We start from the raw sequence: 25,943 nt of genomic DNA, 5'->3' as shown, positions 1-25,943 counted from the left end.
TATGATTGGGCACTAGGCATAAAGAGAAGAAGAATATACATGTATAAATATCACTTTTACATGCACAACATATATATATATATATATATATATGCTTTGTGTTTACATGGCCAACAGAGATTGTGTGTACTAAGAATGAATCATTTGAGGGACCCATATGTATTCAGGAATAGACCTAGGAGGCTAGTACTCTACGGCTGCGTTTGTTTATAGAGATAGAATACTGAGACAGAGACATAGAGACATAAAATTGTATTTGATAGAAAAGACATGAATAAAGATAATGTGTCTACAGATACTGGATTAATGTATTTTATATACAGAAAGAACACAGAGACACTAATAAGAAACACAACTTTTTTTCATTATTCTTGTTAATTTTTTATAATTATAGCTTTTATTATTATATTTTTTCATTTCAAAATTTTTAATAAAAAATAAAAATAAATTAAATTTTCATAATTGTTCTAATTTATTATCAAACAGAATATAAAAATATAAAATTTTGTGTCTCTGTTCATCAGTGTGTCTTATCCTGTCCTGTTATGAGAAACAAACACAGCCTAAGAGTCAGTTAATGATTATTATAATTCTTTATTAAAAAAAGTTTTTATTAGTATTTTTAATTTGTATATTTTTAATTGAGGAATATTAAGAGGCGAATAAATTTTGTGATTTATAGTCATTAATTAGTTATCATTAATATTTTTAATAGTATAAGATTTCATACACTAATATAAAATTACTCATTTTTTTTACTAATTAAATACTAACTAAATTTTAATAAAAATACTGATTCCTACACTTTCTTTTTTAATAAATATCCTAAATAAACTTGTTAACAAGACACAAATTTTAAATGCACCATACAACATAACATACTGACTTATTATGACTGTAGATTAAGTAAATATCTCAATCTGCTTGATCCTGTTCTCTCTCCATCTAGCCTTACAAACCATAAAATTTCTTACTGTAATTAATTATTTAATTAACATAAACAGTAAAAATATATTGTTAACAAATATCTTAAAAACTCTTTAAAAATAGAATATATATTCAGATTGATATCTAAGAAATTTTTCGTCAAATATTTTAATCCTCAAACAAATTTTATTACATTAAGATATATAAGTTCTTTTTATCAAAATTTTCATAATCTATTTGTCTAAATAAAAATAATTGGTATGATTACGAATTTACGATAGAGAATTATATGTATTATTTTTATAAAATTTAAAAATTTTAATGTAAAAATTTTTGGAATAAAAACGTCCCATGCAAATTTTTTTAGAGACTTTTTTAAGTATATAATTTTAAAAATATCATAAACATGAAACTTGAGTAAAATTTATAATTTTTTGTAAATTTTCAAAGCATTGATAATGTATTAAAAGAATAAAAGAATTTTATTCAAAAATATTATGTATACACCAAAAATTATTTATCATGTATTTATATATATATATATATATATTTATTTAACTTATTTTTAATTATATTTTAACATATATATTTTATATGGTTGTTTCTTATTTAAACTTTTTAACCAAGGTTTATATGAAACTTGTTAGCTAATTGGAATGGGAAAGTAGGTACGGTATGTTGGTAACTGTAACCGGAGGTTTCTAGAGGGTAGCTCGTAGCTACTTTGAATCTTAAAATCAGAAGAGAACAAGTGTAGAAGTGTATTTGAATTAACATTGATGTTATTTATGGTTTTTGTTATATAAAAAATATGAAAAAGTATAGGAACTAAGTGTCTAACCAACCAAAAAGTGAATAATTTAATTAATTATAATTATTAATAATTAATTTTAAATTTTTAAATTCAAAATTTAAAAAAATTTAAACTGATTAAGTAAACTTAATTAAAGTTTATAAAAACTTTACTCTTCTCTTTTACATTAACCTACTCACATCTAAAAACCTCCACGAAATTTTGTGTCTACTCAATTTCAATACAAATGCTATCTCATTTATTTGCTGTACAACTTGAAAATAAGCATTAACAAGCGTGCACACAGCAGGATCATTGAGCAAGATGGAAGCCCTGTGTGCATTGTTCCAGCAAGAACCTGAAGAATCTTCATCATAACGGCGTCCTTAGACACCGGATCAATTTTCTCGAATCGACAGCCTGTGATAGCGGTAACAATGGCTTTCATGGCTTTTCTGGCACCGGGAGTCCTTTCACCAAACACCTCGAACTTGAGGATCTTAAGAATTGGAGAGAGGGCAACGACTGTGTAAAGGAAAGAATGAATGAGAGGAATTTTTAAAAAACTATGAAATTCTTAAAAAAACAAAGATATTCACATTTGCAATACAAAAACATTCAAAAAAATATATAAAAAAACATTCATTTAGTATGAAAAAGAAATATTCTGATACTTAGCAGAAGAAATATCCATGTATATTAACTTATTTATCTCTTTACCCTCCCCTCTCCAAATGCCTAAAACATGATAAATAAAAAAAGTAGATTTAAAACCATCAAATTTACAAAGAAAAAAAACATTATAATGCCTAGCATAAACACCATTCACGTAGAGATTTTAGATTTATCAAGAGGCATTTGGCTGATTTTTTGTTGATATTCTCTTAAGTTCCTGGCATTGTTAAAAAAAATAGATAAATTAGGTTTGTTATATATCTAATTTTTTTTAAAACTAATAAAATTAAAAATAAAAAGTAGTAAGTTATCCAATTCATATATTGAAATTTCTTTTACAAAATTTAAATTAATATCTCTATAATATGCCTTAGTTCACTATATTTATATTTTAAATATTTTATATATATACACCATTCATATATCTATATGTATGATAAGGTAAGTTGTATGAAATGTTTTTTTTACTACTCCAAAACCTATATATAAGTCTCATAATTTTCATTAAACTACCCAACATTAAACCAAATAGAAAAAGAAAAGGCCAAATCCTCATGTTTATTATTTACAAACAAAAAGAAATTTAATCAAATTTCATTATATAAATTAATTGGGAGGGAGAGATTTCTAAAGAGTAGTCTACTTTGGATCTCAAAATTAGAAGAGAATAAATGAAGAAGTGTTAGCCATTACAGTGAAATTGAATCCCCAGCACCCATCTATAATATCTGTCTTTTCTTCTAAGTTTCTAAGATTTTAACCATAAAATTATAAATCTTTTAAATTTTGAAATTAATGATAATAAAATTTAATGTGTATATGTTGTTAGTAAAAAAAATTTATATAAATAATTAATTATATATTATTATATTAGTAAATATAATTAATTTTTAAAATTATTATTTAAAAAAATTATTTAAACACATGAATTTAATTAAATAATCGTATAAAAATTTTAAATTTTTTGATAATATATACTTAAATCAATCTTTAGAATAGAATACATGTTAAAATATAAAATATATATTTTATAATATACATAATAACTAATTTTTATTTATAGATAATATTTTTGAATATTTATTTAAAGAGGTAAGTATATATCTTGGGAAAGGGAGATTTTTCTAGTAGCTACTGTAGAGTTTGAATCTTAAGATGAGAAGAGAATGAATGAAATTTAAGTAGTTTTTGTAGTGGAATTGAAACACTAGCCTCTTTCTATAATATGATTAATATCTACCTCTCTGGCTTCTGTCTTCTGCCCATTGAGATCATTGGTTTTTTATTTTTTTCGTTTAGTCAACATTTTAGAAGCAAATGGTGGGAAGTGTGAAGATGTTGCAGACTACTTTTTTTTGACATGTCTGATGCATGTGTACATGTGAAGGAATGAGATTCAAAGCAACTTGCATGGTCCTCCTATGCTGATAAGGTGTTTCAAACCGAATTGATATCCATGCTATACTATGCAAATGCAACCCTGCCATTGGTCCATTTCTGATGACCTTTTGCTATGCGGTTTTGGAATTTTTGCCATTACCTTTCACTTTCTATCCCTTATTTACTTTTTCTTTTTTTTGGAGTAAAAGACTAAAGGTTGAGCGTGTACTCCTACTGTAATTTGATTTAAATTTGAGTTTAGAATAATGATGTATTAATAATTAATTTATAAAAAAAATCAATTTATTTTTTCAAAGAAATAAATCTATATATATATATATTTGAAATTATATATATATTTAAAATTATATCAATGTTTGTAATTTCAAAGATAAAAGTGAAGAAGTTCAATCTTACCCACCACATAAAAAAATCAAAGAGAAGAGATCACCACATTCCATTTTAGAAAAGCTGCAAAAATAGCAGAAGAGTTGCAAATAGTTGACTTTTGTCGGGCCAACTCCTTTCTCTGCATTTCAAATTAAATACACCCTAAAGCTATCTACTCACTGCTACTATTACTAATTAATAAGAAAAAGTTATTTAATAAAAAACAGTAAAATTTAATATTTATTATTTTTGAATTTTAGTTTCGTTTCTATCCATATTTACAATTATTTGTTGTGTTATTTTTTTATTTTTTAATTATATTACATATATATTAAAATTAGTTATTAATCTAAAATATATATTAAAATATAAAATATATATTAAAATTAAATAAATATATAATAACTAATTTTAGTATATAAATAATATTTTTATTTTTTTAGTGTAACCATTTAAGTTAGTTCTTCATGTATATGGTAAATAATTTGATGGTAGAAATTAAAAAAATGAATCTTCTAAAAAAAATTAATTGAGACAATAAAATGTCATTTTTAACATTTTAATATTTTTTCTCATATTTTGGAGTTGTCCAATAAGTATGTATATAGTATTGATGATGTAAAATTTATATGCATAATTACTTTATTTGAAAAATAATAATAATAAAAATTAAATAGAATAAATAAAATATACATCAGAAATAATTGGTTGATTCCTCCCACAATAAGCAAACATGCTAGGTATCTAACTTTTCATTTGAACCGAAAAAACCTTCTTTTCAGATGCAAATGACAACACTTTAATAATCCTAAACCATAACAATTAGAAACAAGAGGATTTAGAAGGAAAGATACATATTTAGTTCAACGTTTTATGTGTACATATTTCTTCATTACTAGCCGATATTATGAATTGTTTGAGTGTAATTGAGTTATTAAAAAAAAGTATTTATTTAATATATTTAATACAATTTTAATCGTAAAAATAAAAATATATATTTCTTTAAAATTATAATTTATATTTTTATTTAAAAAATATATTCTTAACATAATAAATTAATAAATAAATTTTATTAAATGTAAAATTATTTTTATTTTTTAAAATTTAAAAATGTCACTTGAAAAATTCTTTTCATAAAGTTTACTCGTAAAAATTTATATTACTCTAAAATTATTTAATATATGTTATGAAATAGATGCTTCAAAACTTGTGTTTGGTGTACAAATATGAAATATGTGAATGAATTTAATAAAAAAAGAATGATGGGAACAAATGGTGATGGATAATAGCAACCAACAGATACATTGGATGCAAGGAGAAATAAGTCATGATTAGCAGTATAAGAACAGTGTTATATAATCAGTACAAAAACAATATTAGATGATTAATAAATATTTTTTATAAATATTTAGTCAATATTGAATTTATATTTATAAAAAAATTATATATAAAAATTTATTAAAATTAATATGCATAAATTAATATAATTTATATTTATATTTTTTAGAATTTATATATATAAATTAATAAAATTTATTTATTAAAAAAATTTCATATTTATGATGGTTAAATAATAATAAAAAATAATAAAAATTATTAGTCTTTGAGAGTTTCTCCAAATATAAATAGTATGGCAGTCATAGAAGTTGCATGCACAGGGATGGAATGAGATAATCGTGATTTTGGTCTTCATGCTTATTTTATGATGTTGTTTTTTTTTTTTAATCTGCTGTAAAATACTCTTTGATTGATTTATTGTTCTTTTTTATACCAATGCTGAATAAGAATATTTTTGTTTCTCCCTTGTTTGTGAGTTAAGCTGCATTGAACAATCTAAAAAATGTATACTTAAATAATCACAATAAATTATTTTTAATTTATTAAATAAACTTCAAGGTATATCATTTTAAGGCAATAAGGCTTAAGCCATTATTTATCCAACACTTGTGAACATACCGTTGAAGGAGAGGCTAATATTATGCCACGAATCTTTTTTACTTTAACCTTCTATATAAAAGAGGGGACAAATGTTAGGAGGAGCTAAAGAAAAACTATCCATTTTGACGGTAAAAAATTGTATGTTATGAGAAACTTTTTTTGATAAGGAAACTATAGATTAATGTTTAAATTCATCATTGAAAGATCACATGATTTTTATTTTTGTTTTTAAATAATTTTTTTTAATTAAATTAGTCTTTAAAAGATAAACTATTAGTCAAATTAGTCATTCCGTCAATTGGATAATGACGTGTCACGTTAAGTGCTACATAGCATGATAATGTGACACGCCACGTGGCAGGTCAGTAATACGTGACACGCCACGTGACAGGTTAGTGACATGTGGCATGCTAGGTGTCACTTGACATATAAAAAAAATTTATTAGTCAAAATAGTCCTTGAAAATCCAGACGTAAGTCATTTTCATCCCTCAAATTTTAAAAATTAGTCAAACTAGTCTTTATATAATTTTTTTATAATATTAAATGTATAATATTTTTTATACTACTAATTTTAATATTATTTTTTAAACCTTAATAAACAAAATTTTCTTTACATAAAATAATAAAAATAATTAAATTTTTATAAAGTTATTTTGTCATTTGTATTTTAAAATTTTACATTTTTAAATTATAATTTTTTATGTAAATTTTTTTTATTTAAATGAGTTTATTAAATTATTGTTGATTATATATTTAAAAATTTAATATTTTAAATTTTACTAAATAATATAGTAATTATTTTAAATTTTAAATCTTTTAAATTTTTAAAAATTATAATTTTTATTATTATTATTTAATTTATATAGTAAAACTCAATAAGTGAAAAACTAGTTTATGGAATCACTTTTTGAATCTTAATATTCTAATATAATTTTTTAAATATTTCATTTAAAACAAAAAGAATTTTATTTTAATACGAAGCATATCTATTTATATAATGTACTAATGCGAAGTAGCCTGTGTTATACATAAGTATAATGTTTCCTATTTCATTTTATCTCATTGATTTGTGAAATTAAAAGAAAAATTATATAATCTATCTCAAATATATGAAACACACAAAAATTTATTATAATGTTTGCACGTATTACGCTTAAGAAGCAATTCATTTATAATAATAATAATTAACCAACAAATTTTCAATAGTTTGTAAAGTTTGGAATTGAAGCAAAATTTGTGAATTTTCTTGAATTTTGACTTTAAGTATCACTACCATTACCTCCTATATATAAGTAATACCGTAATAAAAAAAAGATATAGTAGAAAAAAATAGTGGTATAACTTTGTTTAGGTTAACATACATAAATTTTGATTTTGAGCATATAATTTTGTTTAGGTTAATATAAATACATACATTTCAATTTTGAGTATATATATTCCAGCAAAATGTAGTAATGTAACAAAAAAGGTTTTAGAATAGAAAAGAATAATAGAGATTTTGAGAAGAATTAAAAGAGAGAGATAATTTTATGAAGAAAAAATAAAAAATATATAAGGACTAGTTTGACTAATTTTTTAAATTTGAGGGATAAAAATGACTTACATCTAGACTTTCAAGAACTATTTTGACTAATAGAAAACTTTTTTATATGTCAAGTGCCACGTGTCACTGACCTGTCATGTGGCGTACCACGTGTTACTGACCTGCTACGTGGCGTGTCATGTCATCATGCCACGTGGCATTTAACGTGACACGTCATCATCCAATTAACGGAAGGACTAATTTGACTAACAGTTTATCTTTCAGCGACTAATTTGATTAAAAAAATAATTCAGGGACGAAAATGAAGATCGCATGATCTTTCAGGAACGAATTTGAACATTATCTTCTAAATTTTGAAAGATCAGATAGTAACGAAATTAATAACAAAACACGGGAATCAAAAACACGGAAATTGATTCACAAACAATGAATAATAACAGTTGGAGTAAATTTGAGAAAAGTATACTAATTTATTTATTAAATGAAAATTTTTTATTATTACAATTCACCTAAGTCTATCAATATTTTAAATAGAAGATTATTAATAAGTAGAGTTAAATTGGATTGAGGTGAAGAAAAAATTTCATTTGAACCACTTAGAAATAGACAGTATCACACGTCTGAATGCCATCGAAATAAATATCGAAATCTAGTCGAGTTCAGATTTACCATAAAGGAGATAATGGAAAATTTGGGACAACTAGCGATGTAAGTACGTTGTTAATCACCTTAAATTATTTACTTTCGAAAATGTCTCCAAAGATCGGTGAATGTATGTTCTCGAAATTGGTTTCAATTAGGGGATAGTGCCTTAACCGTGACTCTAAATTGACGATAAATTTAATGTTGCAATGTTTATGATGTGTGATGTGGGTACAAATATACATAATTTAAATATTTGATTTTGTTATGCATGTGACGTGGGTAATTGTTTCAGATTTTAAATTTTTATCTGATATGAATGAACTAATGAAATAAGGGAATAGTAGATTTGGACCCATTTTTAATTCTTCTCCACACGGTACGATATACGTAGTTTATTTGACTCTGATGACAAGAGTTTTAAGTTTTTCATGTTAGACGTGGCTTTCATGTGTTATATACACGAATTGGAAGTTATTAAAATTTGTATTGAAATTACTGTGTTGTTATTTATAAATTGGAGGCGGATCTGACATATGTACGAGATTTTTTATGAGGCGTGTGATATAATTGTGTGTTGATATTTATGATTGATAATGCCAAATTTCAGTTAGTGTAATATGTGAACTGTGTCAGGCGAATGGGTTTACAGAACGAAGCTACGAGGTGTCATCTGATTTTCACCGAGTCTATGCGCTGCAGGGGTGTGTGTGTTTTGTTCATTTGTGAAGTTTATAATCTGTTATTGTCCAATTTATGTTGATGTGCCCCGTTGCTTGGTGTAACCCATGGCCTATGTTATGTGTTTTAGGTTGGGAAAGATGGGATGAGTGGTGAAACCATTCCTAAGGAGAAAACAGAAGCGATGGATTTGTCAGAAGGAGATGCAGAGATAGAAGTAGAAGAATCAGTGATGATTCTTGGTGGGATTGGGTCGTTTTGACGCAATTGATTTTTCATCCCTGACAACAAACGACATCCTTATGACATAGTTCATAAATTTGCAAGCCACTTATGACTACTACAACGAATACAGTCGGATTAAGGGATTCTCAGTGAGGAGGTTGAAGGTGGCTCGCAGAATAAAGCAAGGGTCGGATGGCAGATATTCGTGTGCTCGAGGGAAGGAGAGCGAGAGAGAAAACACATGCAGAACGGAGACAGGAAGATAGATCCTCGATCTATCACACGTGCAGGTGTGAAGCTCGGATAAAGGTGCATGTTAATGGTCTTAGTTGGCGTTGGTATGTTGAATAATTTTGTGATTAACCACAATCATGCCATGCTGGATGCAAGGTTTAGGGGTCTGATATGGTCACACAGATCGGTCAAGGAAGGTGATTTGCACCAAATCAATTCGGTGAGGAAAGTTGGCTTGCGAGTGCCAACAATATTCTACGCTTTTGCCAATTAATCAGGGGGTTTCGAGATTGTTGGGTTCGAGATAAAAGATATCTATAATGCAATAGAAAAGCAAAGGCGTGTTGATGCGATAGATGCTGAGGCCGCGTTGAAGTTTTTGTCAAGTTTAAAGAGTAATGATTGTGGAATGTTCTGGAAGTACTCGTTGGATGGTGAGAAGAGGCTTCAAAATCTTTTCTAGTGCGATGGTACAAGTCGTTATGATAATAGTGTCTTCGGGGATGTCCTGAGATTTGATGCAGCGTATGGTCGGAACAAATACAAATGTCCTTTGGCAATATTCTCAAGGGTCGACCATTATATGAGGATGGTGGTGTTTGGTTGCGCAATTTTGAGCAATGAGAGAGAAGATAGTTATGTGTGATTGTTGCAGTCATTTTTTGAAGAAATGAAAGAAAAACAGCCGAAGTCCGTCATGACGGACGGGGATCTTGCAATGAAGAATGTGGTTGGTGCAGTTTTTCTCGGTGCACATCATAGGTTGTGCAGCTGGCATTTGTTAAGGAATGCCACTGCTAAGGTTGGACGGCCCGGGTTTCTTTGAAAACTCCGTTTATGCTTAATGGACGATCTAGAGATTGACGAATTAGAGAGAATATGGACGGATAGCGTGGTAGATTTCGGGTTACAGCACTATCCATGGATAGCTGACATGTATGCAAGGAAGCATTCATGGTCTAATGCGCACATTCTGAAAAAATTCTTTGCAGGACTGAAGATAACATTGAGGTGCGAGGCGTTGAATATGCAGATATCTTGCCATCATAACGATCTCTGCCTTGCTGCTCTAGCCCTGCCAACCTATGTACAACAAAGATAGTTTAACAGAATTTAATTAATTATGTTCCGTAACAAAACATGTGTTCAATGTCGATTACTTGGTAAGTTAAAAATAATTTACAATATGTACGTACTTAGAAGAAGGTGGGAACCTGACGACGTCGTATCCCGCCGGACTAAAAGATCGGAACCGATGGTAGATCTAGGAGACAAGAAGTGGCATACACCCTGCATTTTTCGTCACATCACGCGATATCGCAGTGCACAATTAGTGGTAGGTATGACAGAGCAGTGCGGACCTCCATGACAACTGGTTGCAACGATGAAAATCCTCCAACAGTGGCAGCCATCTCAAAGGCACAAGTACAGCAGACTTATCCATGAACAGAAATCCCCTATCAGCATCATCAAGTAGCATCGGGCATACTGACAGAGTGTTTGGGACTGTCCCATCGAGAATGTGTGCAACCTGGTCCCTGAGCCACATCATTTTCACCCCCCAAAAACCTACTTCCCTCCCTCCGACTGTGGTGGTGGCCTAACGCCTAGTAAATCCTCAATCCACTCTCGTCGGGTGTCCATGCCATCACTGTACGTCTTTGGTACAACTCCCAACGGCCTCTCCAGTAGGGCGCAGACCAATGTGGTAGGCAACATCTTAGAGCGTAATGCTAGCCTCACCCCATGGAAGATGGAAGTGGAACACGTGGTTCTCAAGCCTCCACTGCTCGACAAATGCAGAGATCAATGAATTGTCAAACATAAATTTTCTCAATTCTACTTCATGTCCAGATCCCGCCTCCCTTATATAGGGCAACAGGATGGCCGACGACAGGAGACCCAGAGTCACACGGTGTGGCAACAGTAACCGTGGTCTCTGTAATTCCCAAAACATTTACTAGCACAGATTAATTACATCTAAACCATTAATTATTACTAAACATTACTAAAACTTATAATCCACCTAAATAAGCATTTATATTAAATATAAAAGATACCTATTTATTGGACTTACAGGTTAAATGAGAGTTACTTATTTTATTTATTTAACTTAACACACAATTAGGTACCTATTTTATTTATTTAACTTAAGTAATTACAATCAATTATACAAAGTATACAACGATCCTAGTTATACCAAAGAAACTAATGTAGATCTTCTCATTTCGTCAACTCACTATACCTATTCCATTAACTAAGTTACTTAAGACTGATCATCTAAATTTATTATTCACTAACAATAAAAAAAAGGTTAAACTACTAACCTCAAAGTCTAAAACTCCAGTTACATGTCAAGTAGCATTCAACCTATTTGTCTCCTTCGCGGATATATTATCGGGGGCTATATTTTCTGAAGGAACTCGAATACATGTGTCTAAAAGGTTACAAAATTTGGAAAAATGATTGTAATTCACGTAATTCCTAGATAGTGTGGCTTAAATATGCATCCGGGTTGAATCCCACTAGGGAGCCAATGGAGTATCTATACAATGCGTACAATAGGCTGTTTATTTGGCCAAATTTAAATTAAAATTGAAAATGTACCCACTTTTTACGCTAGTGTAACAAAACCCTTCAATTTCACTTTAATTCTAACATTCCAATCCTTATTTCAAATTTTATCCAATTCCTTTTTTGTGAACGACGGCACACCTCTCACCCTCTTTCTCGCGAGCTCCGATAACCATCCCACTGCAGCGCCGCTGACTGACACCACATCTCCCTCATCACCTTTCAACCCTCGATACCAGGCATAAAAAGTAACCAATTATTTTGTCTATGAAAGTAACCATCCAATTCCATATGAAATTGACCATCCAGTTTATTATATCTATAAATAAGAATTTTTTTTCCAATACAAAATGCTTGTTGAGCTAATTCCTTAGTTGGAGTATTGAGGTTTTGTTCATGAGACTTAATGAAGATTAACATGTGATTGCTCATTCATTTTCTGAACTTATCTGAATGTATTGGTAGAATATCTTTTAATCATGACATACTTACTAGGCGAAAAAAATAACCATCTATTTTGTCTATGAAAGTAACCATCTAAATCCATATTAAACTGAAAAATAGTTTTTAACATGTGATTACTTAAATAACCATCCACGTATGAATAGAAATAATCATCTGCTAACATAGTGAAATGAACATTTAGATTATTCGTCATTGACCACATCGTATAATACTTTTGGGTTAAACTTCTCCTTAATTACATATTCATCATACTAACGGCATATGTTTTATAATTGAAAAAAATTACACTTTATGATAAATTTACATTATGAAATATGACATAATTAATTAGGATTTAGCAATGTAATAGCATGTCTATTATAACTTAATCACTTATATTTAACTGCAACAACTCCAAGCGTACTTGAATTCAGTGAATGATAAACTAAATCCAACTCAACAATATGATCACGTTGCGTCTCATCAATTTTTAGTTCAGTCACTTCCACAACCTGCAATCGAACACAAATAAAAAAAGCCAACTAAAGGAATTATGTGATATATGTTACTTTGATCCAACAAATACACAAGAATAGCTATGATCAATAACCTAAAATAGAAACATTACTTATTATTGGAAACACATTGTAAAATCACAAAAAAAAAGATATACACACATAAGTTCAAAATCAACATGAATAAACCATTTCATTCAAATCACTCAATAAAACATGGTATACACTTCTTAAAAATATACCAAACAATTGATAACATCTGATTTTTTTTACCAAAACTATGTTTTGATAAAAAATCATAAAGTGCATAATAAAATTCAAGGTCAAACATCATTAAAAATCATATAAAACTGCCCAATTGTAAATTATAATACCTCATGAGAATAGAATTTAAGTCAAATACTGGCCATACATAAGAATTAAACAAAAAGATTTCATTTAGGCATTTCATCAAGCATATAGTGTGCATCGTGTGTAAACAGAGCATTCATTGAGCGGCAATCAACCCATAAAATTCAGCCAGCAAACACATTCAATCTAGCATCAGATATTAACTAGTCCTAAGCCTAATCTATATGCAGAAACCAGAATTAAAAGCAATGAAAGAAATAAAATAGAAAGAATCGGGGACAAGGAAAGGGATGAAACCTGCGTTGATGAAGGAGAGAAAGAAGAATGGGGGTAGTGATAGTGTCGCAGTGGCACAGAACTTAGCCGCTGCTGGGTTGCACCGGGGTGTTGCTCGCCGGAGCTGGCAGGCGCGAATAGGGGCGTGGGGCAGCGAACACGACAGGGAGAAATGGAAAAAGAGGAAAGAAAGAGAAGAGAGAGAGGGTGGGCGACGGTGGTCGCCGGTGGTGGTTGTGGACGGTTTGACGGGGTTGGTTGGCTGGGGGGTGATGGTTGGGGTGATCTGGGTTGAGAAAACGAAGAAGAGAGATAAGGGTTGGGTAGAGAAGAAGCGATGGCGCGACAGTGTGACTGCATGTTGCTGCCCTTCGCGTCCCCTCCTGCATCAATGACGATGGCTGTGGCAGTCAGATTGCTATGAGTAAGGCAGCACGACGTTGAGGATTTGACAGAGAGGGATTAAGGTGCGAGGGAGAGGAATTGAGTACTAAATAGGGAGAATAGATTCGGACGGCAGGTGGTGATTGTTGACGCGCTGCACTGACAAGATTCTCGAAAAAATGGAGAGAATGGAGGTAACGGCGTATTGAGAGATGGGGTTCTTGTTTTGATTCTATAAGTGACCGTAATCTTAATTTATTTTAAATTTGAAATTAAAAATAATTTAAAATTAATTAATTGCTCATAATATATTTTAACTTTCAATTTAACTCTATTGTATACTTTCTATCAGGATATATCTCAAATGCTGAGTCTTTATACACAAAAATTGTATTTATCTTAGATACTGAACCTCTCTCCACAAAACATGCCTATTTTAGATGCTCAGTATTCAATATCTACATGTGTATATATTATGAGTGCATCCGTGATGTGACTCACCGTGATTCTATTATAGCACAAGATCATAACATCCGTGATACGCTCATAGTATAATTACCCTTTCAGTATATGAGATGTATCCCAAAATATATTTTCGTAATTATCTGTTTATTTTCGTAAATACTATATTTATTTAATTTAAATAAAAAAATCCTAAATTTCAAGCGGAAATTATTATTCTTATGGAAAAGTAGTTGGTGTTTTGGGAGAATATTGGAGGATGGGGGGATTTACCGGGTGGTGGAACTGCCGGTCAACACGCAGGGGCGTGGTGACCCTGCTACGGTGCAACGTGTCCCACCACGCAGGGGCGAGATGACGGGGCCGGAATACAACGTGTCACACCACGCAGGGGCGAGATGACGTGGCCGCATGCAGCGACTGGCACCACGCAGGGGCGTGGTGGAGCTGGTGTGGCAGAGTCCCCATGCACCACGGGGGGCGTGCTGAAGCTGCTGGCATGTAGGGGACATGTCTCACCCCGGTAAACAGCATGCAGGGCATTCAAGCTCTATATAAACGGAAGCCTTAGCTTTGTTACAATGAGATAGAGAGTGTTAGTGAGGGGAAGGAGAGCTTGGTCTCTTGCTCCATATAAACAGAAGCATTTTTCCAAGGAGGGCTGGCTGCTGCTTCACCACCGTGGAGAAAGGGTGAAAAAAATAGGAGGGAAAAAAAAGATATTATTTTATTTTTATTTTAAAGAATGGTTCGTGATTACAAAGCTCCAGAGGAACATATTATAAATTATTTGGATCATCCAATCTATGTAAGTTGCTAAATTATAAGGTCGGAAGGATAATATAATTTTATTGTGTATTTTTATTTCTGTTTTTTATGTTATTTAATTTGTTTAAATATAACTTTTTTTGTTAATTTTAAATTAATTTGCTGTTATAAAAATATTAAAAAATTTAATTTCCTTGTTATTTAATTTAATTTTAAATATTAACTTTTTTTTGTGTATAACTATTTATTATACAATAGTTTTTTATACGACAAACTAAAAATTTTTTAAAAAAATATTTTTTTTACGATAAAAATATAAAAATAATACTATAATAAAATAAATAAATAATATATACATTCTATAAATAAATGTTGAACATATTCAAAAGTTTAATACATAATTGTTAAAGTAATAAATAAATAAATATTAGAAAAATATATGTAACTTGTTATTAATAATGTTAGAGAAATAAATAAATGTCGATGCACGAAAAAAAATTATTTTAGCTATGGTAATGCACTTGTAACTATTGAAATAAATAAATATGTAAATATTATTATTAATTGAAGTGATCACATACATTTTATAAATCCATTTATTAATGTTTGTTTATTAATAAATGAATATTTATAGGTAATATAACAAATATAATTTTGTTGATGCAGCCCAACAGAAATTTGTTGGTGCGTAAACTGGATCCGTCACAGAGTTGGAACCCGAGGGTTGAAAACTACTTACGTGCCACCGGATTCTACCACGTATCTAGGATTGGGATGATAAGAGAATCTCACCCGTTGTTAGCTGCTCTGGTTAAAAGGTGGAGGCCAGAGACTCACACTTTTGTGTTGCCGGTGGGTGAGGTTACGGTGACATTGGAGGATGTCGCACATATATTTGGCTTACCAATTGATGGAGAGCCTGTGAGTGGATGGACTGACAGTAGTAGTGATTTCATTCAGAGTCAGAGCATGGCAATATTTGGTCGTCAACCGGTGCTCAGTCGTAATTCAAAATCCTATATAAAGCTCGGTTGGGTTCGAAGTGTCAGAGATGAGGAGCCGTTGGACACTGAAGAGTCCATAAGGAGATACGTGAGAAGTCAGATTTCCTGTCTGTTAGGGTCGACCCTATTCACAGATAAGTCGACCGCATATGCCCATGCGAAGTATCAACCATTGCTTCGCGATTTCGAGCGGATCCATACTTATAGTTGGGGTTCAGCATGTCTCGCTCATCTTTACAGAGCACTATGCCGTGCATCACGATATGATACGAAGGAGATGGATGGTCCTCTTAACCTGTTGTTTGTTTGGGCATGGGAGCGAATGCCGTGTATTTCGCCCGTACCGAGGCATATCCTTCCACCTGCTGAGATACCAGTTGCCATGAGGTAAATATTTATGGTTCTTGTCGGAGAATATATTCATTATGCATGTTTCAGTTACGGTTACTGACATAAATTTTTTCACTGTATCATGTTTCAGGTGAAGTCATGCGGAACGGAGTACAGCGTGGTTAGAGAAGACTGTTGTGACATTTAGGCATGATATAGACTACATGCAGAAGGTAAACATTTATGGTTTTAATGAATCCTAGATCCAAACATTAATGTTAGGGTTCTGACATTCGAATTATCTGTGGCAGTTTGAGTGGCGGCCGTACCAAGGAATGATCATTCCCGGCGAGTTACATAGACATCTTGATGTGTGTGATATCGTTGCTCCGTTGTTATCGTTTGAGTGTATCGAGTGGCACCCTGCGGACCGAGTGATGCGTCAGTTTGGGTTCGCACAGCCCCCACCGCGAATACCAAGGGACATTCCACTGGAGCAGCATTGCATGGCTCTTCGCGGAGTGCAGCTTTATGACTAGACAGTTTTGCTTGGGGAGTGGATAGCGGAGTGGGGCAACAGGCGAAACACTCGAATGCGGGATCTACACCCCCTTCCGACATGGGACTTCATACCGACCCCGGAGTATCGGGATTGGTACGTGCGCTCATTCGGACATATGCTGAGATTGTCGGCGTATGTTCCTCAGGCACATGCACCTCAGCCACCTGAGCCACCTGCACCTCAGCCACCTCAGCCACCTCAGCCACCTCAGCATGCAGTGTTTGAGCCGGTTCCTTATTATGTACCACAGCCACCTCAGCCACAGGACCAGAGTGCGTCCAGCCACCACTCTCATCACTCTAAGCACAGCCACCATTCGCAGCACTCTCAGCCGGTACTGACGATTCCAGTCGGTCATGATTGGTTTGACTTCTCCATCGGCGGTCACGGAGATCAACAACTACAGAATTGGGCCAATGCTAGTTTGGGTGGTTGGTCAGATTTTAGTGCTATGCATTTACCGTCAGCCGCAGCTGATCCACGTGGGGCATCAGTTGGTATGAGCCATGGTTTGCAGCATCCTGCTTCCGACCACACGTCGGATGGTGCATCGTGTGATAGTGGATTCCTTCGTCGGACATACACACTTGTTGATGAGTACAACCCCGGTGCATCCGCTCCAGTAGAGGCAGGTGGGTCGGCACTTCCAGCAGAGGCGGATGGGTCGGCACCTCGGGTAGAGACAGGTATGGGTGACTCAGTTGCAGGTCACCCATATGACCTTCGGACGGAGTGACATCCACCTGATAGGTATACTCCGTCAAAGCCAGGTCTGAGCATGATGGATAAGGCACTGAACTGGATGGGTCGTAAGAAGTGAGCATCGGGTTGGGTTTTTAAGATTTCATACTATGTTTCAATGTAATTTAATGTTATGTATGTTGGTCGATGTTATTTGTAGTTAAAATATGTATGTTTGCTTCAGTAAGGCAGTAAATGTTAACATTATCATGTTCTTAACCATCAATGGATAATCTCAAATTTAAAAATACAAACACGACTTAGACAAAAAAGAAAATCTATTATAAAAATGCAAATTCAAAAATACAAATACAATGAAAATAAAAGTCATTCCCCCCTACCACTCGATCCAGCACGCTGAGGACATCGACTCCGACTATGTCCCTGAGCACCACAGAGACGGCATATCCGAGGACCACGCATGTCGCGTGAGTCCATTTCGTTCAAGTATCTGGTCAATTTTGGGCGACCTTTTGACGTTCGCCTCAAGGCGGGATTAGCGACCAATGTGGGTCCCTCATACGCAGGCCATGTCTCGGCATCACCTAACGGTGAGAACTCGAATTTATATACCTTACGGACCTTTGTCATCTTGTACACGCCATGCACATACACGTGCTAATCGATTCGCTGGTTAGCACAGCAAGCAATAACATGACGACATGGTATTCGTTCTACCTGAAAGTGCCCACAGTCACACGTACGTCGTGCAAGATCAACGACTAACACCTTTCCGCTAGTCATTTTGCGTACCTCAAATACTTCATTCCGTCTGTCAAAACGGTGCACAACTATATTCCCAGCCTGTTGCATACTTGCCTCTATCCGCTGCTGTGTGAATACGGAATAAGTATATCCCGCACGTTTGCATTCGTAAGACTCAGCACTCTTCCGCGTAAAAATTCATTTAACCGATAATATGTTGCTCGAACTAGTGCCAACACAGGTAGATTACGGGCACCCTTCAACACTGAGTTAATGCACTCGACAAGGTTCGTCGTCATATGGCCCCAGCGATGTCCCTCGTCGAATGCCAATACCCAATGTCTAAGTCCAATGGCATCGCACCACCTGGCATATGCCTCGCCTCGCTCTTCCAACCTCTTATAGTTGATGTTATACTCCTCCACCGTTCTTGAATACCCAATATTGACCACAAGCTTTTGCAAGTGAGGGACTTTGAAAGCGCGTAGGAAGTTGCTGCCGATGTGCCTTATACAAAACATCCACCATGCTCTTGGAGGTTGCCAGTCACCTCCGGAACGATTTACCGCTGCCCGAATTGACTCATGCCGGTCCGAGATCATACCCACACCATCTTTTCTGACAACATGCATTCGCAGATTCCTTAGGAAGAAGTGCCACGCATCAGCTGTCTCCCCTTCCACTAAGGCAAAAGCAATAGGCACAATGTTCTGGTTCCCATCCTGTGCAACAGCGACCAGAAGTGTACCTTTGTACTTTTCATATAGGTGTATTCCGTCAACCTGAACTAGGGGTTTGCAATGCCTGAATGCCCTAACGCATGGATTGAAACTCCAAAATACGCGATGAAGTATTTTTACCCCTTGCGCCTCTTCATTCCCATTGTAGAGTGGGCGTGTTTCTATCTGGACAACTGACCCAGGAATCTTTTGAACCATAACCGAGAGCCACCACGGCAAGGCTTGGTAACTCTCCTCCCAATCACCGAAAACTTTCGCTATGGACTTCTGTTTTGCCAACCAAGCCTTTCGGTAACTGATGGTATAGTTGAACCTTGACTGGACTTCGGCTATTATAGTTTTCACCTTTATGGACGGGTCAATCTCGACCAATGGCCTTATAGTCTCAGCAACTGTGTCCGAGTCCAACTTGGAATGATCTTGTGAAATCACTCCAGTTGTGCACGTGTGCCTACCGTTGTATCTGCGTATCTCCCAACAACCTTTTTTCCGTATCAAGCTGGCTTGGATAAGCCAGTCGCACCCACGCCCATACATCTTGCATTTTGCATAGAACGTTTGTGGCTCAGACTCATACACGTCGTAGTCAACTCCTCTAGCGATAGTGTAACTTCTAATTGCTGCCACGACCGACTTTCTAGAACTGTATTCCACTCCAATCCGGAACTCTCCGTCCTCTGGATCAGCAACGCCTACAGAAAGTGCCCATCATCGTTTACTAATCAATCCAAAGTATATATTAAAGATAACATATTATTCGGTCATCACGTACCTATGTTTTAATATTCCGGAAACTCCGGTGCATGCATGGCGTCGAGATCCAACTCACGCATAAAAGGTGGCACGTTCATCGGTTGACTGATCGATGGGTGAACCACTACATTATCAGCTGCTATCTCAACTCCCACATCACCATCATCGTCTTCGTCGCCGGCTTCATAAGTAGCTTCGAAGTCATCTTCGCTGTCACTATTCATTCCCTTGTACACTGCTGCTCTATCATCCTCCACCTCTAAGTCATTTTGAATCCCTTCCGCCTCTACGGTTTCAAACTCAACATACAACTCAATATGTGGCTGTCGCATCTGAGTCTGCCGGTGAATTTGAAACATATATTATGCATAGTCACTTCGTCAGTGATTGGCATGGTATCAAACTGTATTAGACCACCAAAAACTACAACTGGATTCCGGTACAGAATTCTGCTCACTCTCATTAACGTACCGTTCTCCATGCTTTGACAGAGACCATTCTGAAGTTCCATAAACGTCATGGTGCATGGAACCACAAACGAAAACAGATTCTGGCACACAAACCTCACTCCCTCATGAGTATTATGTATTATCTCACCGTCGCGATACACTACCAAGTTTGCAGTACCCTCCATTACACCAGAAACACACTCAAAGAACACTCACACACTTCCTCAGAATGAAAATGAAGCCGTGCACTGCCTTATATAGAGGGTAGCATTCACTACGCCCCCACGTTTTGATTGCCTCAGGCGAATCACGTACTGCCACGTGTCATCACGCCCCCACGTGCCACGTCATCACGCCCCCACGTGATGCACACGTCATCAACACGCCCCCACGTGGTGCTTGCGTGGCTAATTTGTGCTCCACCACGTCATCATAACGCCCCCACGTGATGCATACGTTGCAATTATCACGCCTCCACGTGGTGCCAGCGTGGCCAAATCCTGGTCCGCCATATCATCATCACGCCCCCACGTGATGCCTGCGTGGCTTGTTCTTGCTCCGCCACATCATCATCACGTCCCCACGTTATGAGTTAGCACGCCCCCACGTTTTGCCACCGTGTCTCACTCATCCTGCGCCACGTCATCTCACCTGACACTCCCCGCAGCCACCACGTCTCTGCGTGTTGAACATACATCCACCATCGGGTAAAACACACCATTCCTCCATTTCTAACCAAAATACCAATTTACTTCCCATATTAAAATTTATGAGCCAATTTCAAGAGGTAGAATATAACAAAGTTTCTCGTATATTCTGAACGTGAGGCAGGAAATCGAATATGTAGGTGCGTGACCAAATGTTAGGACTTAATTAGGCGCCCGCCCTCAATCGAATATCGCGCTTTCGCTAAGAACAATTAGAAACCAATGTTGTTGATTTTCAAAGAAACGTTTCGCCGATGTCACCCTCGTCGTCATCTTCTTCCGATGCGGAATTGAGTATTGGAGAGAGGGCCTTCTCCGCCGCCGGTGCTGCTGTCATCTCCGCCATCATCGTTAATCCCCTCGATGTTGCCAAGACAAGGCTGCAAGCACAGGCTGCCGGGGTTCCCTATCCCTACCACTACATCTGTCTTCAACCAAACGCCGTTTGTCAATCTCCTTCAACCTCTGCTGCCGCGCCGCCGCCATGTCATTCCGGCTGTAACCGCTATAAAGGCACGCTAGATGTCCTTCACAAAGTTGCGCGTCAGGTTAGTTACTACCTCCAATCTTATCATTTCAATTCAATTCAATTAAATTTGCCTTAATTGTTTGATATATCTGAAAATATCATCGCCAAAAAGGTATGATAAAGCTATGTAGCAAACACTGAAATGGATTCGTTTTTGAATTGAAGTTATTTGTATTTATCTTGTACTTTCCATGAAAATAACTTACTATAAGAGGGTTCACAGGAGTGAATTTATGCAGGAAGGGTTTATAAGATTATGGAGAGGCACAAGTGCAAGTTTAGCATTGGCTGTGCCAACTGTAAGCTCCCTTTCCTTTTGGAAATCCGTTTTCTGCTTCATACTTTGCCTGCAATCTGTTTTGTCCAACACATAGTTACATGCTAATGGCCTTGTATTTTCGTTGTCCAACAGGTTGGGATATATATGCCTTGTTATGACATCTTTCGCAACTTCATGGAGGAGTTTACTACTCAGAATGCTCCAAACTTAACACCTTATGTTCCATTAGTTGCCGGATCAGTTGCACGTTCATTGGCTTGTGTTTCGTGTTATCCTGTAGAGCTTGCAAGGACGCGCATGCAGGTAGTTGATTTGAAATCCTTAAATGTGGATTCATTGCATGATTTTGCTACAGATTCTTAATAGCTCCTCTAAAGTGTTTGAGTTTTTTCTGTCAAGCTGAATTGAATTACTCATCCCCCCCCCCCCCCCCCTCTTCTTGCATGTTATATCTCTCTGTTTAGGCATTTAAAGCAACTGGAAGTGGGAAGCCTCCAGGGGTTTTTAAGACATTGATTGGAGCCATCAACCCAATCAGGGGTACAGAGAGACTTCAAAGTTGTAAGTGTTCTTCTGGCATCTTTCTCTCATTTCATTCTGAGTTAATACGTTTTATGGTAGATTTTTCCAACATGTCTTTTACAAAGGAGTTAGTATGCTGTTACTGTTGCACATGATTATATCTGTTATAATTTTTGTTACAATTATTGTGGTTTTGATTATGTTTTTCTAACAGTACATAGATACCGTTATTGGTGGACTGGCCTTGGAGCTCAACTTTCTCGCGATGTTCCTTACTCTGGAATTTGCTGGTTAACCCTTGAGCCAGTAGGATTTCTATATTCAATGAATAAAATGTATTGCTTATTTGATTTATTTTATTTTTGACCATACAGCTTCTTTACAGATAAGGAAAAAACTTCTTGGCCTTGTGGGTGATGAAGCAACAGCAGCCGCTATCCTTGGGGCAAATTTTACTGCTGGCTTCGTTGCAGGAACTGTCGCAGCTGCTGCCACATGTCCACTTGATGTGGCGAAAACTCGACGACAAATAGAGGTGGTTTCTTAAAACTAAGCTTTTAGATGATAACTAAGCCAGGACAGGACCCTGCCTGGGTCAGGCGGGGCTGATTGGCCCTAGTGTTTGGCCGGCCAAGGCAGGCTTTTGGCCGAGTAAGGTCAGGCAGACTGGCCCTAGTGTCTGGCCGGCCAGGACACACCCTTGGTCGGGTCTGACCAGGCAGAGTAGCCCTACAGCCTGGGTGGCCAGGACAGGCCTCTAGCAAAGTCAGGCTGGGCAGACTGGCCCTAGTGTCTTGCCAGCCAGGACAGACCTCTAGTCAGGTCTGCCAGGCAGACTGGCACTAGTGTTTGCCTGTTTGACCAGCCAAGACAGGCTCCTGACCGGGTCAGGCTGGGTAGATCATCAATTGAAGTAGCTAACTAGCTGAAATTAGATACAGCACAAATTGCTGGCTAAAATCAAACTTGCAGCATCATTATGCTAATTTGGCTCTTAAATCCAATTAGCTAAGCCGTAGACACAATTAGATATGCCATGTATACAAGTAATACAGACTTATTCAATGATTACTTTTGGGTCTGTGGGGACACTTTTCAAATGTCTGCCTTTATATGCTAGTATGTTCATTGGATTTAGAAAGTGATGAAAATTTGAATGTAAGTGGAATGCAGCTGGAATATTTATGCATTAGTAAGCTGTTGAGGTTTGGTTTGTCTCAGACAAACCTGTATAGTTGCATAATTGACCCTCTTTAATGCATGATGATTAAAAATTATTCTTTGCATTAACTTTTCGTAATGGTTTGCTGTAATTCTTTTTCCCCGTCCTGATTACTAATTTTTATTTTAGAACGTATGCATTTAATTACTGCACATTAATAATGAACTCATAGTTTGAGCCTTTGAGTATTCCATGTTCTCTAACATGATCCCTTTTGCATTTTCACAGAAGGATCGTGAAAGGGCATTAAAGATGACAACAAGAACAACACTGATAGAGATTTGGAGGTAGGTGCATTTTTATAAGCTGATGACTGGTCCCCCATATCATTACATTTAGCACATAAGCTTTGGACTGACATTGGAACATTTCTTCTTGGGACAGGGATGGAGGATTGACAGGGCTATTCACAGGTGTTGGTCCCCGTGTAGGCCGTGCCGGTCCATCAGTTGGTATAGTTGTCTCCTTCTATGAAGTTGTCAAGCATGCCTTGCATCGTAGACAGAAGACTTCATCGTAACATATACTTGCATTCATCATTGAGTCTTATTTGCTGGAATGGTTCAAAACTTCGAATTCTACTTTTTGAAGCTATAGCGTAATAGTGTAGAATACATCAAAGACACCAAACTAGATCCCAGAAGACCAAAGATGTTTCTGACATATCAATAAGTTAGGGTCAACTGGCAAAACAGAACATGCTAGAGTTGGCACCTCCTAATAAGTGATGATGGAATGATCCATTAATTGTCCTCCACATGCATAGGACTTCCTTTTGGGCACAGGGTTTTTAACATTTTTTTAGTTATTGCATTTGCAACGTTTTTTAAAGGAAAGTCAATAAGTGCCTATGTACAATTTGAGACCATGAGTCGGCTTCTAACTGGAAAGTGATAAGCTTGCAGTGAAAAATAGGTGGTTCTCTTTTCTTTTTATAGAATAAATACTGCGAATTCACAAAATTCTTGTGATAGTACATCTTTGTCACGTTATCATAAGTCCAATTCATTTACTCGCCGAAAGTTTAAGATCTGTAAATCTGTTTGTGAATGTTGTTGAAGATACAATTTTTCATGGAATTTGTTTTTTTTTTTTGGAAATTTCCGTGCAGTGGCCTTCTTGTGAAGTTGGTAGTTAAAGATAATTTAGTCGAGCATGTTAAATTATCAAATAATTTTTAACTATTAATTTCACATAAAGTTAGCTGCATTTAAATTTTCAACTCGTAGAAGTTTGTTCTAAATGAGACACATATAGACGATTTTGAAGTGGTAGCATGCGTTTGAATTTGGCAGTAGTAACATTTAAAATTTGAAGCTGGTTATTTTCCAATGTTTCAAAGAGCAAAAAATGTACGGAAGGTCATAACTTTTCAACTATATTATGTTAGATTTTACTCTCTTAAATTATGCTGATGGATTTTTAATTATTTTAATTATAAACATTGAAACGATATGAACGGTGATATGAAAGGTATTAGAAACTAAAAAAAGAATAAAATTAGCATCGCATCAAACACATTGATAACAACCCCTGCATCAACAATTCAGGCTAAGAGCATAGGAAATTAAAAACCATCGATCCCTACTATGTTCACTTTCTATGAGGGTAAAAATACAAGAGTAGGGAAACGGATAATTCACAAATTGTAGAAAGAGGTATTAAGAGGGTGGATGAGGTATGTGAGAACCAATGCCACAAGCATAAGCACGTAGGCAATTCCTTGGTCTATTGAAGTACCTGTTTAATAGCAAACACATTAATTAATAACAACATTTTTCTAACACAAAATTCCAAATGCAATGCCTTTGAAGGCAACCTTACACTCTATGATATGACTAAGTTCAGAAATCAAATGAAAAAGGAGATAAGAAAAAGGGATAGTCACCGTCTCTGGTGGGAGCAGGTGCAGGTGCAGGAGAAAGGGATTGGGCTTCAATAATAGCTGGTTGAAAGATGGCAAGAAGAGTATATAAGGCCAAAACACCTGACGAAGAAGAAGCAAGAGCTATGAGAAATGTCATTTTCTTTTCTTCTCTTCTTGGGTGCTTTCACAACCAATAGTGTCAAGAGAGGCTGAGACAATGTGGAAACTTCAGAACCCCAAAACCAAGTATCAATTTGATACTATGTGATTAGCATACACTGATATGATATCACATTTATATAGAAACTCAATTGTAGTGAGTGAACTG

At 35.1% G+C, this 25,943-nt stretch overlaps 1 protein-coding gene across 1 annotated transcript; it reads left to right on the top strand.

Moving 5' to 3' along the window:
* The first annotated feature begins 21,230 nt into the window (after nucleotides 1-21,230).
* Nucleotides 21,231-24,710, top strand: LOC112695337 (mitochondrial carrier protein MTM1). The gene is made up of 8 exons (XM_025747643.3): nucleotides 21,231-21,743; nucleotides 21,964-22,023; nucleotides 22,137-22,307; nucleotides 22,469-22,565; nucleotides 22,741-22,832; nucleotides 22,912-23,061; nucleotides 23,977-24,035; nucleotides 24,133-24,710. Exons 1-8 carry the CDS (start codon nucleotides 21,450-21,452, stop codon nucleotides 24,266-24,268), a joined length of 1,059 nt encoding a protein of 352 aa, XP_025603428.1. The 5' UTR covers nucleotides 21,231-21,449; the 3' UTR covers nucleotides 24,269-24,710.
* The last annotated feature ends 1,233 nt before the right edge of the window (nucleotides 24,711-25,943 follow it).

The sequence above is a fragment of the Arachis hypogaea genome, chromosome 6, assembly GCF_003086295.3.
Source record: "Arachis hypogaea cultivar Tifrunner chromosome 6, arahy.Tifrunner.gnm2.J5K5, whole genome shotgun sequence".
Taxonomy (NCBI): Eukaryota; Viridiplantae; Streptophyta; class Magnoliopsida; order Fabales; family Fabaceae; genus Arachis; species Arachis hypogaea.
Note: the sequence above shows the minus strand (reverse complement) of the source record. Positions and strands in the feature narration are given on the sequence as shown.

Coding starts and splice junctions, on each gene's coding strand:
- LOC112695337 (XM_025747643.3), top strand. CDS start 21,450: ATGTCACCCTCGTCGTCATCTTCTTCCGATGCGGAATTGAGTATTGGA. Junction 22,566..22,740: donor TACAGAGAGACTTCAAAGTT/GTAAGTGTTCTT, acceptor TTTTTCTAACAG/TACATAGATACCGTTATTGG. Junction 24,036..24,132: donor ACACTGATAGAGATTTGGAG/GTAGGTGCATTT, acceptor TTCTTGGGACAG/GGATGGAGGATTGACAGGGC.